Consider the following 21,390-nt stretch of genomic DNA (forward strand, 5'->3'; position numbering starts at 1 on the left):
ACTGGTGGTATAACGTGGAACATCATGGCTTTGAGGTCACATGACTTTGGGCCAGAATTCTAGCTCTACTTCCTAGCTGGGTGCCCACACTCAAATGACTTATCTGTTAGACACACCAGTTCCTATGATGGGGTTTCTGGCTAGTCCAGAGCCCAGTGGGTGGTATCTAGAAAGAGCTCAAGGAAGGGTACTTACAGCTGTTAATTGAGGCAGAGGAACCTCTTAGGATGGGGATGGGGTGTAAGAGATCCCAAGAACCTGTCCATGCCTAAGATCCCCTTCAAGCACTTTCTCCATTACATCTTTAATCCCGAGGGCTTTATCACCCTCGCTCTAATGGGATGTACCAAGAAGGATTGGACTTCAGGGAAGTTCCTCAACATCTTCTTTGGTACAACTAACCTTGAATTTACCATAAAGATGGCAGGGGCTTTGAAGGGGAACTGGGCATGGGGCCAGGGCAGGAGAGCCACATACTCTGAGGGAAAGAAACAAAGTCTATAAAGAGCCCTCCCTTAGGGCTGGGCATAGGGGAATGGAGGTTTGGGTGGCTGGTGCCACTTTATTTTCTTTCTCTTGCTCTCTAAATATAAATAAAAGGCCTCTTTTCTGGTTGTAAATGCGTGGCTTTGAAAAGCATGTGTGATTTGGCGGCTGTGTGCAGGTAGGTGAGGAGAACTAAAATGAGTCTGGCTGTGAATTAGTCAGGGCAGGACAGGCAGAGCCTGCATGGTGTGGAGATGAAACACAACATCGGAGGGACCCACAAGGCAGGTCAGTGGGCAAGTGCAGCTGCAGATGGCCTGTGCTGGCCAAGAGCTACAGTGGTGCCTGGCCTGCTGTCCAAGACACCATCTTCTTGGCCCTATAACAGGCATCCTCTCAATACCTCTTACTTGACACCCACACTGCAGCTCATCTTCCCTGGTGAGGGACCCAGAAGAGCAGCTGAGCTTTGGCCAAGGAGGTTTTCACAATTAAGATGAACATGCTAAGTTCTGAACGGGGCTGTGGGCTGCACCCTGCCATGAGCACAGTGAAGTCGGAATCTGAGGTGGGCATGGCATAGGTTCTGTTCCCAACTCATCAGGTGGTCTCTTCCCAACAAAGCCTTCGAGTTTTGAGTCCAGATAGGCTACACTATTTGTAGGTCTTTGACTCCTTATTGGAAACTATTACGGGGCTAGGGAGATGGCTCAGGTGATAAAGTGTATGCCATGCAAACATGAGGACTTGAATTTGGACCCCAGAACACATGTTTAAAGAAGCAGAACATGGTGGTGCATGCCTGTAATTTCAGAACTGTGAGGCAGAGACAGGAGAATCCCTGGATAGGCTTGCTAGCCTAATCAGTGAGCTCCAGGTTCCATGGGAGACCTGATCTCAAAAGATAAAGTGGAAAGCAACCAAGAAAGACACCTGTGGTAACCTCTGGCCTCCATACATACACACATGCATATGCAACACTCACATACACATTCACATAGGCAGGTACACATATGTATGCACACATGCATATATAAAACGTACACATCACTATATAGACTTCAAGATAATGCCAGGAGAACACGTCTGTCTCTCTGTCTGTCTGTATGTATGTGAATAAATATATAAATTCAAGCTACTGAGTCCACTTAGTGTTGCTGTGTGAGTATTTTTTGGGGGGCTGACCATTTGGGATTAGATAACCATACAGGGTGCGCATCTCTAGGAAAGACTAATTTCCCCTCTCTCAGCAGTTGTTAATCACCTATAACCTCATCTGGGGTGGTGTCCTATGTGACTTCCCCATGCCCAATGGCATGTCAACTGGTACTGTCATTGTTCAAAAGTAGCCATATTGTAGATATTTCATGGGTATAGTTTCCCTGTCATACCTACACACAAATATCCTTTTATTTTTTTCATGGATTCTCAGTGTTTCTCATATTATTTTCAAATAAGACACTTAATCTGAATTCTCTGTTTTTCTGACTGCTGCAAACACATTTTTCTTGGTAGCCAGCAGTGTTCCCATGCAGAGCCAGAGAGTCACCAACTTCTTCAGATGGATTCATGGGTCCTTGGGTACATTCAGAATTGCTTCCAACACTGCATTCTAATAACTAGAATAGTAGAATACTAGTCGAAAGATCTCTGTGCATGCCTGCTCCTTTCTCCTCTGAATTACTTCTGAGGAACAACATCCCAGGTGTGGGATTATATGCCAAAGGATGTGAGCATGTTTGTGTTCTTGCTCAGACTCTTTAGCTCACCCCGGGGCCTCTTTATAGATAATTGCCTGCTCTCAGGCCTTGGTACTGAAGGCAGGTCAGAGCAGACAGGTTATAATTACATCTATCTTCCTTTCTAATAACACCAGCTACTACAATGTGGGCAAATCTGCCTCGTACCTGACCATTTCAGATTGCTTCTCTCCCCCACTGCCCCCATTCCTTTGGCTATTTTTAAATGTCTACAAATCTGGACGCAGTGTTCTGAGCTCAGCTCCCCATTAACAAGTCTCGGGTTTGTGTAAAGAAAAATTTCTGAACGTGTTGTACCCCCACATCCTACTCTGAGAGCTCTGAGCTTTAATCAGACAAATGAGGTGCTGGTTCCCACAGTACAAAATGGTTCATGAATCACTTCCTAACAGGCAGTGGGTAAGGGCCCTTCCATGTTGATTTGCAGATTGCTGAGGACCTGGGGACGGACACACACACACACACACACACACACACACACACACACACACACCCCATTTGGGCTGAAGGTCCAATTACTGAGATGAAGCACCCAGTGCTAATAAACTGTTCTGGAAAGAAAAGAACACTGAGAGGAGAGAGCCGGTCCCCTCATGACAAACACTGCGAACACTTGGAGTCGAAATGTGCTCATCAGAGGGCCACATGGAACACTGTTAATGCCCTCCCCCAAGCAATTATGTTTGTCAAGCTGTCCAGAAACTGGATACAGACTCAGGCTATTCAGACTTAATGGGCCCACTTGGCTGCTGACAACTGATAAGCCAAAGGCGCATACAACGGCAACCAGCCACCTTGTCCTGCTCATCTTTAGCCTTCTACAGTTCAGGAAGACAAATTTAGTGCCTAACCCTTCAGACATGCTCATAATCGATCTTCCTTCTCAGTGCCTATATCTATCTACTCTTGTTGCTGAGTCCCTACCGCTGTGGGTTTGAGTGACACCCATGGCTGAGTCACAGACACACCAGGAATTCACTTTACTTTGCTAGGCTCTGATTGGAACTCTGTTTGCTAGTTGTAGGCAGCCAGGTGAAGAAGTATGGAATGAAGGTTGTGGCCTGTGCCCAGTATGGCACCAGCATGTTGGAAATTTTTGCAGGTGTCATTTTTGAGGACGATCACCCTTTTCAATCCAAAATTGAGACTTTGAGAGATGCATGCAAGGCAGGCTGAGTGGCTCTGAGAAGCATGGGGAATAGGCCAGAAGGTGCATAGAAGCTCCAGGTGTGGGAATGGGGCGTTCCTTGGAAGGCCTGGATACCCTCTCAGGGTCTGCATACAAGGCCTGTGATGGTTCATTCCATCAACTTGATGAGATTCAGAATCACTATGGAAACAAGTGTCTAGACTTGGTTAACTGATGTGGGAAGACCTTCCCCAAATGTCGGCGTCAACAGCCCATGGGCTGAGGTCCAGGAAGGGACAGAGATGAGAAAGGCACTAAGCAGCCGCCATCACCCCTCTCTGCTTTCTGATTGGCTGCAATGTGACCAGCGGCCTCCAGCATCTACCATGATGACCTCTGAGCACCCGCGCGCTGTGAGCCGAAACGAACAGTACCTTCCTGATCTGGCAAGTCTTTTGTCGCCACCACGGAGCCCAAGGAAGACTTAGTTCCCAGGCTCCTCACTAGAGAATGCAGCCTAGCAAGTCCTGGAGAAGAAGGCAGGCACGTTGGTGGGGAGGGGGAAGAGGGAGGAGAGATGGGAGGAAGGAGAGGAGACAGAGAGGACTTCGCTGCAGGCTGTTCTGAAACCCCAGTCTTCTGTCAGCCAATAAGGAGTCAAGGCACGGATGCTCTTTGAAAATGGGGTGAGTGCCCTTAGAAACCCAGCCCGTGTCTCTGCCCGGATGATTTTACTGGCTGGCACACGTAAATGTGACTTGTGATGAAGGCAGGGTATGTCTCTGGACTTGAGGGCTCAACACTCATGATCAGAGAGGGGCCTACACTTCACTTCGTCTACCTGATCAGCAAGGCTCCCAGGTGGCTGGGAATTCACAACCAAATTTTGTTGTCAAAATGTTCAAGAGGGGAAACTGACTTCAAGCACAGGACCCATGCTTCCCTATCTGTGTGCCACAGAACAGTGAGTCTGCATAACCTGCTTTTCTCTGTTTATGCACTGAGGCATTCCACCCAAGAGGAAGGCTCAGATTCGAGGGGGGAGGGGACCTGAATAAACAAACCACTCTTTCTATGTCACTCAAATCTTAACAGACTGGGGAATACTGACCAAATGCAGGCAGGTGTGTTTGCATTTTTCCATAGTTAAAAAAGTTTTTAAGTGTCTTCTAGATATGAGATAATGACAGGGACATAAAGGACAGGCTTCCTATCCTGGAGTAAAAATCTTGAGATGACAACTGTCTTCACATGGCCAGAAGATCTCCCCCTCCCTTGCCATGCCCTAGCCTCATTGGCGGTTTCCCTTTGGTTCTTACACAAGGCTACATGCTTTTTTTCTCTTGGTGTATCACGAACACACATTTTCCTCATCCAACTAGTCTATTGTCTCTCTCCTTCTCTAAGCTGTGAGCTGCATGAAGGTGAGGACTTCTGTCTATTCTGTCCTCACTGTACATAGGAAGCATTCAGTGTGCAAATAAATTATGGTCGATGAATGGACCATCTCAGAATGGTGGGCATTTTCTCCCCAGAAACATATGTCTCTGCGTTTAGTATGGGCATTTCTGTCCATTCTTGATTATTAAGATTCTTGGCTCTAAGGTCAAGGTCCCCAGGCCCAGCTCAGAGTTCTAGGAATTAAAACAAAAGCCAACAGCAGAATTGTTGCGGTGGTCTGAAGAAGGCCCCCATAGGCTCATATGTTTGAATATTTGATTCTCAGCTGGTGGAACGTTTGGGAAGGAGTGGGAGCTGTGGCCTTGAAGGAGCAGGGGTGACACCAGGGGTGGGCTTTTCCATTCCCAGTTAGCTCTCTTTGCCTCTTCCTTGTAGGTAATGATCTCAGCTCTCAGCTACTGCTCCAGCACCATGCCTGCCTGTGGGCCGCCATGCTCCCCATGATGATGGTCACAAACTCTAAGCCCCAAATTAAACTCTTTCATAGTTGCCTTGGTCATGATGTCTTATCACAGCAATAGAAAAGTGGCTAAGTCAGGAATAAAGTCAGAGATCCTCAAGGCTTGACCAAACCATTGCCTCCAGCCAAGCTCTCAGACAGCGCTGCATCCCAGCCCACTCTGCGGACAGGGAGAGTCAAATGGCCTGTGCCACATGGGCAGGGGTGACTGCTGTCACTTAGGCCTCGTTCTAAAGTGTTCCCTGTGTCTGTTCCCCCACTCTCTCTTCATCACTGGCTGAAACGAGGTGTGCCAGTGGAGGGCTGAGAGACCCTCAACTACAGCAGAGAGGAAGGACAGGAGAAAGCTGTCCTCGGACTCACCTTCCTCATCTGCCACCTCTGCTGGGCACAGAGGACCATATGGAGAGTGGGAGGCAGCCACTGAGATCTGGGGGCTGTTGATTAAAGCAGTCAGGATGGATTGCAGTGGCTGAGTTGTTGAAGACATTGCATGGGGAAGTGCCATGCGAGGCAACACACTTGTTTCTCGGGTAAGAGTCACATCTAAAGTGAAATCTAACTTGCCTTTTCAAAACAGGAAGTTTGGCCTTGCTGGACTTGGGTGAAAAAATACTCCATTGCCAACAGTGAGAAAGGAGGGGATAGGAAGAGGCTACCAGCGAGTTTCACTGGCTTCTTCCTTTAATAATAAGTCATAATCAATGGCTGGGATAATTTTTGTTGATCAATTTATAGGGAACTACAAGCCAATGCCAGTTCTGAGATCCTGAAAAACTCACAGTGGCTACCGTGTCCACACTCCAGCATGGTGCCTACGTGTCCACACTCCAGCATGGTGCCTACCATGTCCACACTCCAGCATGGTGCCCACAGTGTCCACACTCCAGCATGGTGACTACTGTGTCCACACTCCAGCATGGTGCCTACCATGTCCACACTCCAGCATGGTGCCTACCGTGTCCACACTCTAGCATGATGACTACTGTGTCCACACTCTGACATGGTGCCTACGTGTCCACACTCCAGCATAGTGCCTACCGTGTCCACACTCCAGCATGGTGACTACTGTGTCCACACTCCAGCATGGTGCCTACCATGTCCACACTCCAGCATGGTGCCCACAGTGTCCACACTCCAGCATGGTGACTACTGTGTCCACACTCCAGCATGGTGCCTACGTGTCCACACTCCAGCATGGTGCCTACCGTGTCCACACTCTAGCATGATGACTACTGTGTCCACACTCTGACATGGTGCCTACGTGTCCACACTCCAGCATGGTGACTACCGTGTCCACACTCCAGCATGATGACTACTGTGTCCACACTCTGACATGGTGCCTACGTGTCCACACTCCAGCATGGTGACTACCGTGTCCACACTCCAGCATGGTATCTACGTGTCCACACTCTGACATGGTGACTACTGTGTCCACACTCCAGCATGGTGTCTACGTGTCCACACTCCAGCATGGTGACAACCGTGTCCACACTCCAGCATGGTGTCTACGTGTCCACACTCCAGCATGGTGCCTACCGTGTCCACACTCCAGCATGGTGCCTACGTGTCCATACTCCAGCATGGTGTCTACGTGTCCACACTCTGACATGGTGACTACTGTGTCCACACTCCAGCATGGTGACAACCGTGTCCACACTCCAGCATGGTGCCTACGTGTCCACACTCCAGCATGGTGCCTACGTGTCCACACTCCAGCATGGTGCCCACAGTGTCCACACTCCAGCATGGTGACTACTGTGTCCACACTCCAGCATGGTGCCTACTGTGTCCACACTCCAGCGTGGTGCCTACGTGTCCACACTCCAGCATGGTGCCCACAGTGTCCACACTCCAGCATGGTGCCTACGTGTCCACACTCCACCATGGTGTCTACCGTGTCCACACTCCAGCATGGTGCCTACGTGTCCACACTCCAGCATGGTGCCCACAGTGTCCACACTCCAGCATGGTGACTACCGTGTCCACACTCCAGCATGGTGTCTACGTGTCCACACTCCAGCATGGTGCCTACATGTCCACACTCCAGAATGGTGGCTAGGTGTCCACACTCCAGCATGGTGTCTACGTGTCCATACTCCAGCATGGTGCCCACAGTGTCCACACTCCAGCATGGTGCCCACAGTGTCCACACTCTGACATGGTGCCTACGTGTCCACACTCCAGCATAGTGCCTACGTGTCCACACTCCAGCATTGTGCCCACAGTGTCCACACTCCAGCATTGTGCCCACAGTGTCCACACTCCAGCATGGTGCCCACAGTGTCCACACTCTGACATGGTGCCTATGTGTCCACACTCCAGAATGGTGGCTACCTGTCCACACTCCAGCATGGTGGCTACGTATCCATACTCTAGCATGGTACCTACCTTGTCCACATTCTAGGCTGCTACTTTACATTTGGAGTTTCTATGATCAGGAGCACATCATCTGCTCTTTTTCTCCCTCTGTCCCTGGGTCAGGGATTTAGAGCCACATTTGCCACACTGTCCTGCCATCACTGCCTCTGTTGAGTGGAAGTCACACCCCACGCAACAGCAACAAACAAATGCAAACATGTAGTGAAACATTACCTGCCCCGCGAGCATCTCATACAGCAGCACACCGTACGCCCACCAGTCCACAGATTTTCCATACGGCTGATAAGCAATTATCTGTGTGAAAACAAACACATCAGTCACGTGTCGCAGTAACTCAAAGAGCTCCTGTCAGGAGAGGTTAAGTCAAGCAGGTGGGCGTGTAAATTCAGCTCTTGCAAATGAGGTGGTGGTAAATTCTGTTCGACACAGAGGGACAAGGAAAAGGACCCTTCAAAGGGGGTACAATGAGAACTGCCATTCCAGGATACACCACCCAAATCTTGTTTCGGGATTCCTCTTGTGGATTCACTTGGAGATGTTACTGTCTGAAGGTAGATCTACTTACTCTCGTGGTGAAAAATATTTAGACAGTGAGTTAGATTTAATGGTTAAAAAACATAAGAGGGAGCTGGAGAGATGGCTCAGGGATTATGAACACTTATTGCTCTTGCAGAGGACCCAGGTTTGGCTCCCAGAACCTACATCAGGTAGTTAGAATTGTCTGAAACTACAGTTCCAAGGGATCTGATGCCCTCTTCTGGCCTCTGCAGGCACCTGCATGTACATGGCGCACATACATACACTCAGGAGCACACACACATAAGATAAATAAATCCTAAAAGAATTACATCAAGAGAGGTCACATACTTTTGAATGACTACACAATGGTTAGTTTATGGATAGCATGGTGACGATCAGTAAGTTAATTTCTACTGATTTATCCCTGGTGGCTGTTAGTCTCAATAAGAATTAACTAATAAGAGAATTTATAAATAGGATCATGCCAACCTGCTAGCCTATATATAGTTAGTTACTTTATTCAACAGTAGAGCACGGGGACCTGGAGAGATGGCTCAGTGGTTAAGAACACTTGTTCCTCTTGCAGAGGATCCAGGCTCGATTCCCAGCACCCACAGGGTACCTCACAAATGTCTGCAATTCCAGTTCCAGGGTATCCGACCTCCTTTTCTGTTCTCCATGGGCACCAGGCAAGTGAGTGGTACACAGACATACATGTGAGCAAAACATTCATAATACAACATTTTTAAAAAAATAGTAGGCCATGAACATCTCTGCAAAAACCTTTGATTATTTCTGCAGGACAAATTCCTATGAGTAGAATTGTTGGGTCAAAATAGTTCTTTTTGATTCAGAAGTAGAGCTTTGGACATACTGCCAGACTGCTTGCAGGGTACCACAATGCATCCCGATGGGCAGCAAAAGAGTTGAGTCTGTGTCCTTGAATTCTCACCAAAAGCACTCACTGTCATTGTTTCCCAGAGTGCCAATTTGATGACTGAAAGTGATACTTCAGTAGTCTTTTTATTTCCATTTTATTCACATGGGAATTAGACACCTGTGCTTCTCCTTTTAGTAAGCTGCCTGATTGTCCTGATTGACAGGCCCATCCATTCATTCTTTTGGAGACTATGGGAAGTGCTAGGGATACACTGTAGAAAGGACAGTGTGTGTCCCCTCACATAGACTACAGGGACATTTTTATATTGATTAATGAAAGTTCTTTATATCTTAAGGATATGCATCCTCTGCTTTAATTTTTATAAATACTCATCACGATTCATCAATGTCTTATGTTTTGTTTAGTATACCCTTGGATGGTTAAACACTTAAACTTTTAAATAGAACTGGGTAATGGATGGAGAGAGGACGTGATATTTGACTTCCTGGTTGAGGCATTTACCGGCTCATTTGTCTCCTGGCACACTGTGATTCTGGATACTCATGGTCTGGATGTCTTAATGCAAGACAGAGTGGGGCTGCCTGATCTCTGCTGGCTAGTGGTGAGCAGACCTCCACAGTGGCAAGAGACCGAGACACCAGTGACTAGACTCAGTTACCCCACTACTAACAAATTGCTACCTCACCTTTTCTTCATCTTTTCTGTCTGGACCAAACAGCAATAAAAACCCTCTTTGGAGAGTGAAAGTCCACTTGCTGAACTACTACATGTGGAACACTTTATGTACATCTTCTCATGCCGCATGATGGAGAGACACGACGATTCTCATTTTATAGATGGGAAAACAGACTCAGAAAGTTAACAGACTTGCCAAACCCACTTAAGGATTAAGTGGTTTTTGAATGCTGGTTCCTATTTTTAAAAGAGATTTTTTTGGCTTTCAAATATATCTATGCTGGACTTGATAAAATATTATCAAAGGGTATTGAAGATCAGCCTAAAGGGGAATAATTTTAAATGGTTTAAAGAATGGTAGTATAATGATGTTGTAAAAGCAGTTGCATAAACTGCTATCCTCAGCATACAAAGCCAATTCCTATAATCTGTGTTACTCACTCTCCTGTGGAGCTGATGTTGAACCCAGAAAGTAGCTAGATAAATGAGGAATTTAGACTTTATTTCATTTCAGGGTCTTGCTACTTTGCAGTCCAGGCTGGCCTCCAACTCATAGCCTCTTAACTGCTGGGATATTAGCATGTGTCACCACGCATGGCAACCATTTAGTTCATATTCTATATGCCATGAATACCCGAGTAGGTCCATCAGCCAGACTCCTGTGTTCACATGGTGCTAAGTCATGTTCACATGGTCTAAGTCATGTCTGATTCTAGAAAGCTGCCGGAGGGTGTGGGAATTCAGTTTCTCTTCACACGGAGCTACAGCTCCTAAAGGTCACAGCTACCTACAGAGGTTTTTTTTTTTTTTTTCTCCCTTCTCCCCACCACTCAGGCCCAGCTTCCTCTATTTCTGAAGCATTAAACTCCCATGGCCCCTGCTGATAACACCCTCTCCCTTCTCCAAGGTCTACAAAAGCAGAATGTCAAATGCCAATGGCTTTTCTTTTACCCATTGCATTGTTGGCCCAGCTGAGTTGCCTGCTCAGCCACCAGACCAGGATCATAGTCACTCTGGGCACAGCCATGCTGTCAGTTGTAATAAGAAGGTGACATTTGGAAGGCAGCCCACTCCCTCCTTCTCCGAGAAGTTCATCAGTGCCATTCTCGGCTTGCACACCAGATGATCTCAGTTCCGGGGTACAGTGTGCAACCTCAGCATCAGAACTTCCTTTCCACAGTAAAGCACATTTGCCCTCAAGGGTCTACTGCTATGAATAAACATCTCTAATGAACCAAAACCCCAGGCAGAAAGGGAAGCGGTAACTAGGGAACCCTTCTTGAGGGCCGGCCGTCAGACCCACATATCTGGGATGCTGTCTAGAGCCATGCTGTCCAGTGGCCATTAGCTATGTGTTTACTAAGCATATGAGATATGGCCAGTCTGAACTGAGATGTCTCTAGGTGTAAAGTAGTTATAAGATTTTGATAATTTCATAAAAAAAAGGAAAATAGTTCCTTTGCAATTTTTTAACTTTGGGCATACTGGGTTAAATAAGATATAACAAAATCAACCTCATCTGTTTCTTTTGTGACCATTAAAATCATGCCTGCTAAATGCAGCTGTGATTGGCTCTTCATTTTCACTGGACGGTGATGGTTCTGGACCCACAGAGCCCACCAATCTCTACAGTTCACTTAGGTTCTCTGGCTCACATTGGCCCCGGGATTTCAGCTCTGAGCTGAAGACTAGGTTGAGAGAGCACAGAACAGCTATGAGAGTCTCTTGGGTCCATCACCAATGGGGACAGATGCAGGTGCCTCTGGCACTTGTGGACCAAGGGAGGCTTATAGCCAAGCTTGGGCTGCTTGATATGCCGAGGCCCAGGGCCAGGGGCTGCCATGGCAATTTGGCTTCCCATAATGGGGCAGCTCACAAAAGGAGGCCAGTTTGGCAAGAGGGTCTAGAGTTGGCAGGTTTCCCTGCAGCACATGGGAGGTTGAACTTTGGCTTTGAAGACAGACCCCGACCGGGCCACTGTCATTCCTTTTACAGCTATTTGTCACTATGATCACTGTGATTATATGTATATGAGCCAATTGCTTGGGGGACTGTCAGGATGTTACAAATGGCTGCCTGTCTTGTAAAAGTGAGGTATGAATAGGCTTTCTTCCAGAACGGGCACAGGACCAGGGCATCAAAGCATCAGGGGGTGGCTTCTCATTTCCCATCAGGCCAATGGGCCCAGTGAGGGCTACCGGAAGACCATTGGTTGAGGGCCACCCAGCCTTCTCCCCTCTGCCAAGGCTACTGGCTTAAAGGCATCCTGGAGTAGTGAACACTTTCAGACGATGTCTGACTTCTGACAGGTCAGAGATGGCAGAGCTTGGGGACACTGTGGGACAAGACTGGAAGTAACAAGGACATGACCAACGTCACCACCACAGGCTAGGGTCTTCATCTGTTAATTCATCTAGACCTTCTGAGGTCTATTTTAAAGAAGAGGAACTGAGGCAGACAGAGGTGTGGAGCTTGCTCAGGATTATACAGCCAGTCAGTGGCAAGGTTGGACACAATCCTTGGTCATTCAGATGACTTCAATGGCTTCACTTTGACCATTTGAAGATACTGCTTGTTCTGGCTTAGGGCAGTTTCCTAGACATCTCTTGGGAAAGTCAGCTTGGTAGAGGTGGTTCATGTTAAGCTGCGCCAAGCAGCTGGGAAAGCACTCTGCCTATGGACCCTGTAATTCCACAGAGTATGAAGACAGTTGGTTCTGCTGGTTCATAGGCTTGAAATGGACCCCTATCTTATTTTTGTATAATGTCTACTGACTGTCCAGGGTACATTCTTAAATAAGTGAAAAGTCTGAACACACACACACACACACACACACACACACACACACACACACACACACACAGAGGCTCTTTCCAAGCTGCCATTGGAAAAAAAAAATGGTCTGCATCCATAAAATGTGTTCATGTCTTTTTATTCTCAAGGAAACAAAAGACAGTCCTCCTTTTTTTCAAAAGTAAAAATATTTTATTTTGGTGGAAGAGTTATGGTTGTTTTGAAAACCACCATAAATTCCAAAGGAGGGAACGCAGACCATCAAAAACACTGGCTACCCGTTCAAGCAGCAGCTCTGGGAAGGAAGCAGGCAGGCCTGCTGGGGTCTCTTGGATGTCCTGTTTGGACCCTGAGTTCCGATTCTTCTCCTTTACTCACTCACTGTACTTGAGGGCCAGGCAGCTCCTGAGATGGTTTTCAGCCTCACCCAAGCCCAGATTCCCCCTCATGGAGACCATACCCACCACAGGGGACCGACCTCTGTACCAGCATCAAGGCCTCACTCAGTCCTGGGTAGACACAGAAGGCTTTCTTGGAGAATTGAGTAGATCATAGGCCCACCTGACTCCCGTGTATAAAGTTAAAAGGCCTTCAGGCTGGCCAGGATGCTAAGACTGGAAAGGGCTTGGAGATGATGTAGAGAGTGTCTTCAGGGTTCTGAAGAACAGAAAAGTGCTTGCTTGAGGTTTGCAGGCTTGTCAATCTGTAAGGTCAGGGAACATCCTCGGGGCTCCTGACTGTTCCCTTCAGCTGCACCAGGCCTGAGACTAGAGGGTGATACGCAGGAGACACTGTAGCAGGGCAAGGGTGAGGCTTCCCACTGAAACTCCACTCCAATGACCCATCCAAGCTCAACACTCAATGGGAAACACACCGGGGTGAGAGGGTTCCAAGTCCAACTGCTGGGGACCAGCTCTGCCCCACGGGGGCCAAGTGTCCTTGGACAAGGTGTTCACAACTGCTGGCTTTCCCCAGCTGTGATCCTGGAATCCCAGCCTCTGCCTGGCGAATGTGTGGTAGGGATAAGAAGGCATTGTGCACACTCAAATGTGCTTATGTCAGGTAACTGTAGTACATGTCACCCACAGTGCCTGGCATCAGAAATAAGAACTGGCCCCTAGGCATGTGGGTGAAATAAAGTCAACCTGGCTCAAGGGAGGAGAGAGGAAACACTCCCTCATGAGAGGCAGTCCTCAGAACACACACTGAACACTCTGAACTGACTACTGCCACCTGGACATTCAAATTAACATTAACCCTTTCAATTCAGTCCCTCAACAAATACTAGCTAACTATGTGTCAGACACTACTTACAGCATGGGACACGGAAGTGACCACAAAAGATACACACACACACACACACACACACACACACACACACACGCCCTACCTTTAAGCAACTGCATGAGTTTCTGTTACAGTGATACCTCCCACTCTCTCCTTCTCTATCTGTCACCATTTATGGCTGACAGGTCACGACTTTGGGTGGGCATCCTGCTAGACATCAGGGATAATGGCTCTAACTGGGGAGATGGATGTGAAATGAATACTTGGAAATGTAATATCTCTGATCACAGATATTAGAACATTATATGAGAAATACCTGTAATGTTTGAAATCTCCAGAAGAAGAAATACATTATATGAGAACAACGGATATGGATATGACCTGAGGTGGAAGACTAGGAAATAAGGGTCAAAATAATACGTTTTCTATTAAGACAAAAATGATGCCTCTGCTTATGACTGAAGAGAACAGGACGTGTCTATGTCTATTGGGATGGGAATCATTTTCCAATCCAAAGGGAGGGACATTCGCTATGACAACATGAGGACCTGAGTTTTACCCTTAGCCCCTCCCCACCACAAAACCTTTTATGGGCTCATAATCCTAGTGCTGGGGGAGGCATAGACAGGAGGATTGCCAGGAATTGCTGGTCACCAGTGCAGCTCCAGGTTCAGTGAGAGATCCTGCCAAGGGCATAAACCCGAAAGCATATAGCAAATGACCAGATGTCCTCCTCTGGCCTCTGTGCACATGCTCATTTGAGTTGGTTACACTAGACAGAATAGAAGCAACTGACAAGCAACAGACATGGGTTTAGGGATTGCTTCTTCTGAGTCAGGACAAGTTCGTTCAAGTCAAACTCGGTGCTGAAAGCTGTACTTTGAGGAAGAAATTATGATGATCCCTTTTTACAGATGTCACACTAAGTTATTAAAAGAGCAGGTTATAGCAAGGATCTAGCAAATGGGAAGGAATACAACAGTCTGAAGCTGAACAGAAGTCTGTCTTCAGTGGTGGATGTTAAGATTGCACAGGGCGACACAGGGCCGAAACCAGTGAGAGTGGAATCAAACGCATTGCCATGATCTCTTGAGTCTGGAATCAAATGCATTGTCATGATCTCAGTGGCTTTTCTGCAGGTGGCTCCTACACAGATCTGGGCAGCATCTGCCTTTTGGGATTCATCGCTCAGTATTCACCTGCAGGACCAGCACAGGGACTCCCCAGAGAACCACTCAATGTTAACTGCACTTCAGAACACAGTAACTATTTACTTAGTAAAGACTCGAAAGGAAAGTTAGGGATGAGGTTTGTGTCTGTACGAGCTTTTTAGTTGGAACAAAGGTTTTCCAGAGCTGTGAGATCTCATGTCCAGCAGTTCTTTGGAGCTGTGTTTGGGAAGAACAGGGAGGAATGTGCACAGAGAAGGGGCTGCTGATTGGCCAGGTCCCTCTTGTTATCTGTGAGCCTTGGGTAGGCCACCGCCCCTCTCCAAGTCTCTTTTTCCTGTGTGAACCAGGGAAAGCACAACCACCCTCAGAGCACTAGTGGATGGGTGTAGGAATTAAATGAGGCACCAGGTGTGAGCAAGAGGACCACCGAGGAAATGAACAAATGTTGGTTATGGCTCTTGAGACACCCACTTCCTCCCCACCATCACTTAGGCAATTTCACAGAGGAAGAGGTAAAATACAGCTCAGAAATCCCTGGTCTATTTTCACAGGATTTAAACAAACCTCTAAATGAAGAGCCAATTAATGTAGGTCCCCGAGTACCCAGAGGGAACAACAGAGTGAGTACCCAGAGGGAACAGCAGAGTGAGTACCCAGAGGGAACAACAGAGTGTCCTCTGGGCACTGGAAACGAGCTGTGTCTGTGAGAGCAGCTCACAGGTCTCACAGGCTTCTGTGGGGGTGTGATGGGTGCTCAGGGTGTCAGCGGAGGTGGAAGCTGCAATTCTCTTCTTCTCAGGACAGTGGGCACTGCAGGAGAAAGCTGCCCAGCCCTGGGTGCAGAGCCCAGGCCTACCTTATTGGGGCCTTGGGAAAAATGAACCAAATCTCTGTATCATTTCCTTATGCGCAAAGCAGAACTGATGACTGGATCAAACGGCAAATGGCATGCTCGCCCTGGTCTAGAATGTAGTAGGCATTCACCAAAGAGAAGCGAACCCACTGGGACCTGGTCCTTTCTGAAGGTCACTGGGAGGGGACGACGGGGCGGAAGAGGCACACTGTCTTCTTGGGCACAACAGCACAGAGGGTACCAAAGGCTGCAGAGAATGAGGCAGAGTGGATGGGCTCTGAGGCAGGGAGTTAGGAGATGAGGGTTGCAGGCAGGCAATAGAACACATGAGGTCGTGTACCCTACATAATCCACAGACGTTCCCAGGAGACTCACACAATTTAAGGAAGATGCCCGAGGAAAGCCTGATGTGGGCTCTTTTAAGCATTTCTCTGAGGGAAAGCATAGATTCCTTTTCTCTCCAGTGCTGGAGTCTCTGGACTGTGACCCCACACAGAGAGAAACTGGCCTCTGACAGAAACAGAGCCTCGCTGGGTTTATCATTTTCTTTCTTTAATCAAGCGCCTTTTTTCTTAAGGCCAGGCCTGGGGCCCACGGTCCACGGCAGCTGGAGGAGGCTTGCAGCCGCTCGGCTTTGCTCTCATTTCGCCTTTCTCTATTAGCCAAGTGCCAATTTACTGCCTGACTGCTTGGCTGCATAGACCGCAAGAGCGATTTTCTCACTGAGATTTGTAATTTTTTTCTTTTAATTGTCTATACCTTTTCACAGCCTTTCCTTGGGGGAGGTCACAAGGGTGGGGTTGGACCTGGGAGGACTGGGAAGTAAATGTGATCGGGGTGCCTTATGTGAAATTTCCAAATAATCAATAAAAATATTATGTTAAAGTGTATTTATTATTCATCCCTCGCCTACTGTGTGCATGCGCGTGTGTGTGTGCATGCACTAACCTGTGTGTGTATGTGCCTGTGGAGGTCAGAGGTCAACACTGGTCCTCAATCTCTCTCCATATGATTGAGTCAGGCTCTCTCACTAAACCTAGAGCTCAGATATACAGTTAGACTAGCTGGCCTAAAGCCACTAGGATCCCCCTGTCCCTGTCCCTTTGTCACTAGCATTATAGAAGTGTGCTACTGTGGTTGGCCTATACACAGGTGCTGGGGATCTGAACTCAGGTCTGTATGCTTAAACAACAAGCACTTTACCCACCCAGCCACTGCCTGGCCCCTAAATGATCATTTTAAATTGCCTTTCTCCTATGACTCTAGAGAGGATGTAATACATGAAAAAAAAAATGTATGGGCTCTGGGTCAGGAGGTTCAGGGTCCACATCCAAATCTACCTTTGCCTGTAACCAGGTGTGTGGTCCTGGGCAAGTCACAGGACCTCAATACACTGATCAAGATGTGCTCAGGGGCCTTGGGACAGAGCCAACACATCATGGGAGAGCTGCTCTTCCCACTTAGTGCATCCCCTGCACTAGCAAGGCTTGTGGATGTCCCATGTGTGACACACTATAAATCCCACTGCAGCAGGAGTACACAGAAGGACACTGGCTAGTCACTTCCTTCACGGAAGGAGGGAAGAAGACGTCGCTGGTGAGGTAGGCATTTTAAATCGCCTTTCTCCCAAACAAGGCATCAAGATTGATAGGAAAGAAACCAATGGGAGAGAAGGTGGAAGAGCCCTCCTAGAGAGGCTCAAATAAGGAAACAATATCTGTGAAGGAAATAGGCCCAGGATCTCCAAGCATCCAAGAGTGCGGGCCTGTATAGATGACTTGCAGAGGATGGGGATGAAAGACTCATGAGAACGAGACTCTTGTGGTCCTGCGTGGCCTCTGAGCTTTGCACTCTTCCCAGCTCTCTGAACTACTTCCTTCTCAAGAGCCCCTCTCTTTCTCCATAAATGGTCGCTACATCTATCAATATCTGCATATCCCTGGTCTACTACTTCGTTCAATGACACAAGAACCCGAACATCTCAGAGGGTGCCCCTGGACTCTGAGCCACGCCTCTCACGCTGGTACTTAAGAGTCTTGTGACTAGTTTTTTCAAGGACTCTTGTGGACCCAGAGAATTCTTGGTATGTTGGAGCAAGGAGACTCCTGCTCATGCAGCTTCTAGAATTATTTTCTGATTAGTAGCCCTTCCGTGGCTTTTCATCTTTACTCTCAAGTTGTATCTGTGAGTGACATTTTTCGCCTTGACCCATCTTTACCCATTAGGGAGAGGCTACAGTATGAATCGATTTCAAGGTTTTTGAACAAATAGCCATAAATATTTCAATCTTTGCTTCGCCTATTAGGGAAAACGCCATCTAAGATAATTATTTTGCTTCTGCCTGGCAGGAAGATTTACACAGATGATAAAATTAGTTTAACCTTTGAGCGAATTCTGAAACCTTGAACCTATTTGGTTTTTCCCAAAACACTAAATATTCTTGGGGCCAAGTATGTCAGACGAGTAGAGGCTGGGAGGGGACCTGGTGGCAACTGATTTTCCCAGGCTGCATTGCCTACATTTTCAGTGAGAGTCAACTGGACAGAGAGAGAAAGCTGGACATAGCTGTGGCTCCCAGGATGTTTCCTCTCCTGAGCTGTCAGCACTGAAGAGCAGGGAGCCCTGGAGGCATCACACTTGGCACAGTGAGTTTCTAGAATGTGAGCTGGTGCTGGGCATGGGTAGGTAATCACAGCCTGGGATGGGGGAGGGGGTAAGGAAGCCAGTGCTGGGCATGGTGGCCCTGCCTAAATCACAGCATGGGGCAGGGGAGAGGATAAGAAAGGAAGCAGCCTGGGTGTCCTAGTTACCTGTTTGGTTGTGGCCATAATACACCCTGACAAGAAGCAGCTTAGGGGAGAAAGGGTTTATTTTAGCCGAGTTCCAGGTTCCAGTCTATCACTGTGGGGAAGTGGAGGCAGCAGAAACTTGAAACAGAGCCACACCCACAGTCAACAGCAGAGAATGGATGCCCGCATATTTTGGCTTGTCTTCTCCACTTTCATATAGTCCCAGGACCCAAACCTAGAGAACAGGACTACCCACCATACATTGGGTCTTACCATATCAATGAGCATAATCAAGATAATCTTCCATGGGCATGCCCACAGCACAAGCTGATCTAGACAATCCCTCATTAAGAAGCTCGTCTAGGGCAATGGTTCTCAACCTGTGGGTCATGACTCCCAAACAGGGGTCACATATCAGATATTCTGTATATCAGATGTTTATATTACAATTCAGAACAGTATCAAAATTACAGTTCTGAAGAAGCAATGAAATAATTTTATGGTTGGGGGTCACCACAATATGAGGAACTGTGTTAAAGAGTCACAGCATTAGGAAGGTTGACAACCACAGTCCTAGGGGATTCTAGATTGTGCCAAGTTGACAATTAAAAACTAAGCATCACACTGGACTATGCAGCAGGACCCTGTCCCAAGGAAACAGATAAGAATGCAGTCTGTACACATGAGCTACTGCTTAATGTGAGTGGTGTAGAGGTCTGGAGATGGTTTGTTTGTGGGGTTGGTGCCTAATTCTAGCATTTCTTAGCAATTTAGCTTTAGATATATTTCTAAGGCCTTAGTCACTTCATGTGAAGGAAGGCTTGATGCTAACCTCTCTCAAGGGATTTGCCTTGAGAACTAAGGTGTGAGGGGGTGATGGTAGGGTAGGGGCTGTGTTCGAGGTACCTGGTGCACAGTAGGCAATACACAGTGATTGCAACCTTTATTGCTGCTCATCAGAGAACTGAAGAATGGAGGCTTCAGAAACCAAGGTACCCACAGCATGTACACATTATTCTCTGTGTATGAAGAAGCCCCAAATTCCCAAAGTATGCTTAGAATGTGCTTAAGTGTGTTTGGTAGTAGAAAGTGTCATCAAAATGAGTATGTGCTACTGAAGGTATTCCTCTGCTAAAGATGTCCAGGTTCAAATCCTCAAAACCTGTGAATATATCTTCCATAGTAAGGACTTTTCAGATGCAACTTAAGGTCTAGAGATGTGGAGACAAACCTAGACAATTTGAGGGATGTGATAATCACAGGATCTGTTGTGGGAAGAGGAGGGTTGGAGTTGGAAAAGTCACAGTGATCAGAAGATGCTGTTGCTTCAAGGAAGGTGGAAGAAAACACTATGAGCCAAGGCATAGAAGCTTCTACAAGCCAATGCATACAGCTTGCAGAAGTAGGAAAAGTTGAATGGTCTACCCTAATATGGCCCCTATTATGTATACAAACCATGGAACCAACCATGCTTTTTTAACCCCATCAACTGCATCTTCCTAGATTAGAATCCTAACACCATGTGGTCAGAGTCCTCATCACTCTGAGGATGCTAAGAAGCCACGATGGTGACTACCTTCTCATTCAACATTTATAGTTAGAATGTATACATACAAGTAAAAAACTCCAGAAAGATTGATATTGAACTTTGAACATTAGAACTTTGCATTAACACTTTATATGTATGTATGTATGTATGTATGTATATGTATGTATGTATGTATGTATGTACGTACGTATGTGTAGCACTAGGTTGCTAGGTTGAGCCCAGGGCTTGTGCATGCTAAACAGGCATTTTAACATCAACCTACACCCCAAGCCCCTAAATTAACACAAACTACTAAGTTCATGGTTGTAGGTTACAGTAGCAATAGGACATTCCTATAATGAACAGGAGAAAAAAATCACTCAAATGGACAAAGCTTAACTATATAGACAACTTCATCTTTAAGTGTCATCCCTGATGAGAACAGATAGTTCAGGTGTTGCAGACATGAGAAGCCATGGGTTTGATCAGCAGAGGCCTGGTCTTAATGGAAAGGAAGTTCAAAGCCACCTTCATCCCTAGACACACTGCTGCCACCCTTTGTCATCAAGCATCCTGGCATCTGGTGGGATCCTACCCAGAATCCTCTCCATACCTGTTAGCCAGGAGGAACATTCAGAAAGCATACTGCACTCAAGACTGTAATTTTCACTCTACCATCTCTTTATTATCCATATTTGAAAAATGTGGTTATGTAAGTTCATAGCATGGCTGGAGGTAGTAATGACTGGGTCCCCCAGGAAGGAGATCCTAATCAGTTACATATCAAGATAACATCACCCTTGGCCATGTCATTCAAAGTTTGAATTTCTGCAGCCAGCTAGATGGCTCAGTAGGTAAGGCTTTTGCTGCCAAGACTGATGACCCAAATTCTACCCCTGGGCCCCACCTCTCTGACTTCTATATGGGTGTCATGATCATGTGCATACACAAGTAAATGTAATTTAAAAATTGAATTTATAACGAAAGTCTGTTGTAGGCTATACCACAAAGAAAAGCTCAGCTTCCCTGAGGAATGCTGACTCTCTCCAGGGCAACAGCATGTGGCAGTGTGAGGGTCTCTGGCTATTCTCATGTCTCTCATGTCACTTCTTGCTGTCACTAACTTGCTTGAAGAAAGTGGGGAGGGACAGAGATTAAGAAACTTCCCGCAGAGTCCCTGCAGCCCATAGATAAC

At 47.1% G+C, this 21,390-nt stretch overlaps 1 protein-coding gene across 1 annotated transcript in view; it reads right to left on the reverse strand.

Annotated features, from left to right (window-relative positions):
* Positions 1-21,390, reverse strand: part of Prkca (protein kinase C alpha) — a 399,699-nt gene that overhangs the window by 16,543 nt on the left and 361,766 nt on the right. The window contains exon 14 of the mRNA XM_059272016.1: positions 7,892-7,972. Within this exon, the coding sequence (XP_059127999.1) occupies positions 7,892-7,972 (81 nt within the window). The remainder of the gene's footprint in view (positions 1-7,891; positions 7,973-21,390) is intronic.

The sequence above is a fragment of the Peromyscus eremicus genome, chromosome 8a, assembly GCF_949786415.1.
Source record: "Peromyscus eremicus chromosome 8a, PerEre_H2_v1, whole genome shotgun sequence".
Classification (NCBI taxonomy): domain Eukaryota; kingdom Metazoa; phylum Chordata; class Mammalia; order Rodentia; family Cricetidae; genus Peromyscus; species Peromyscus eremicus.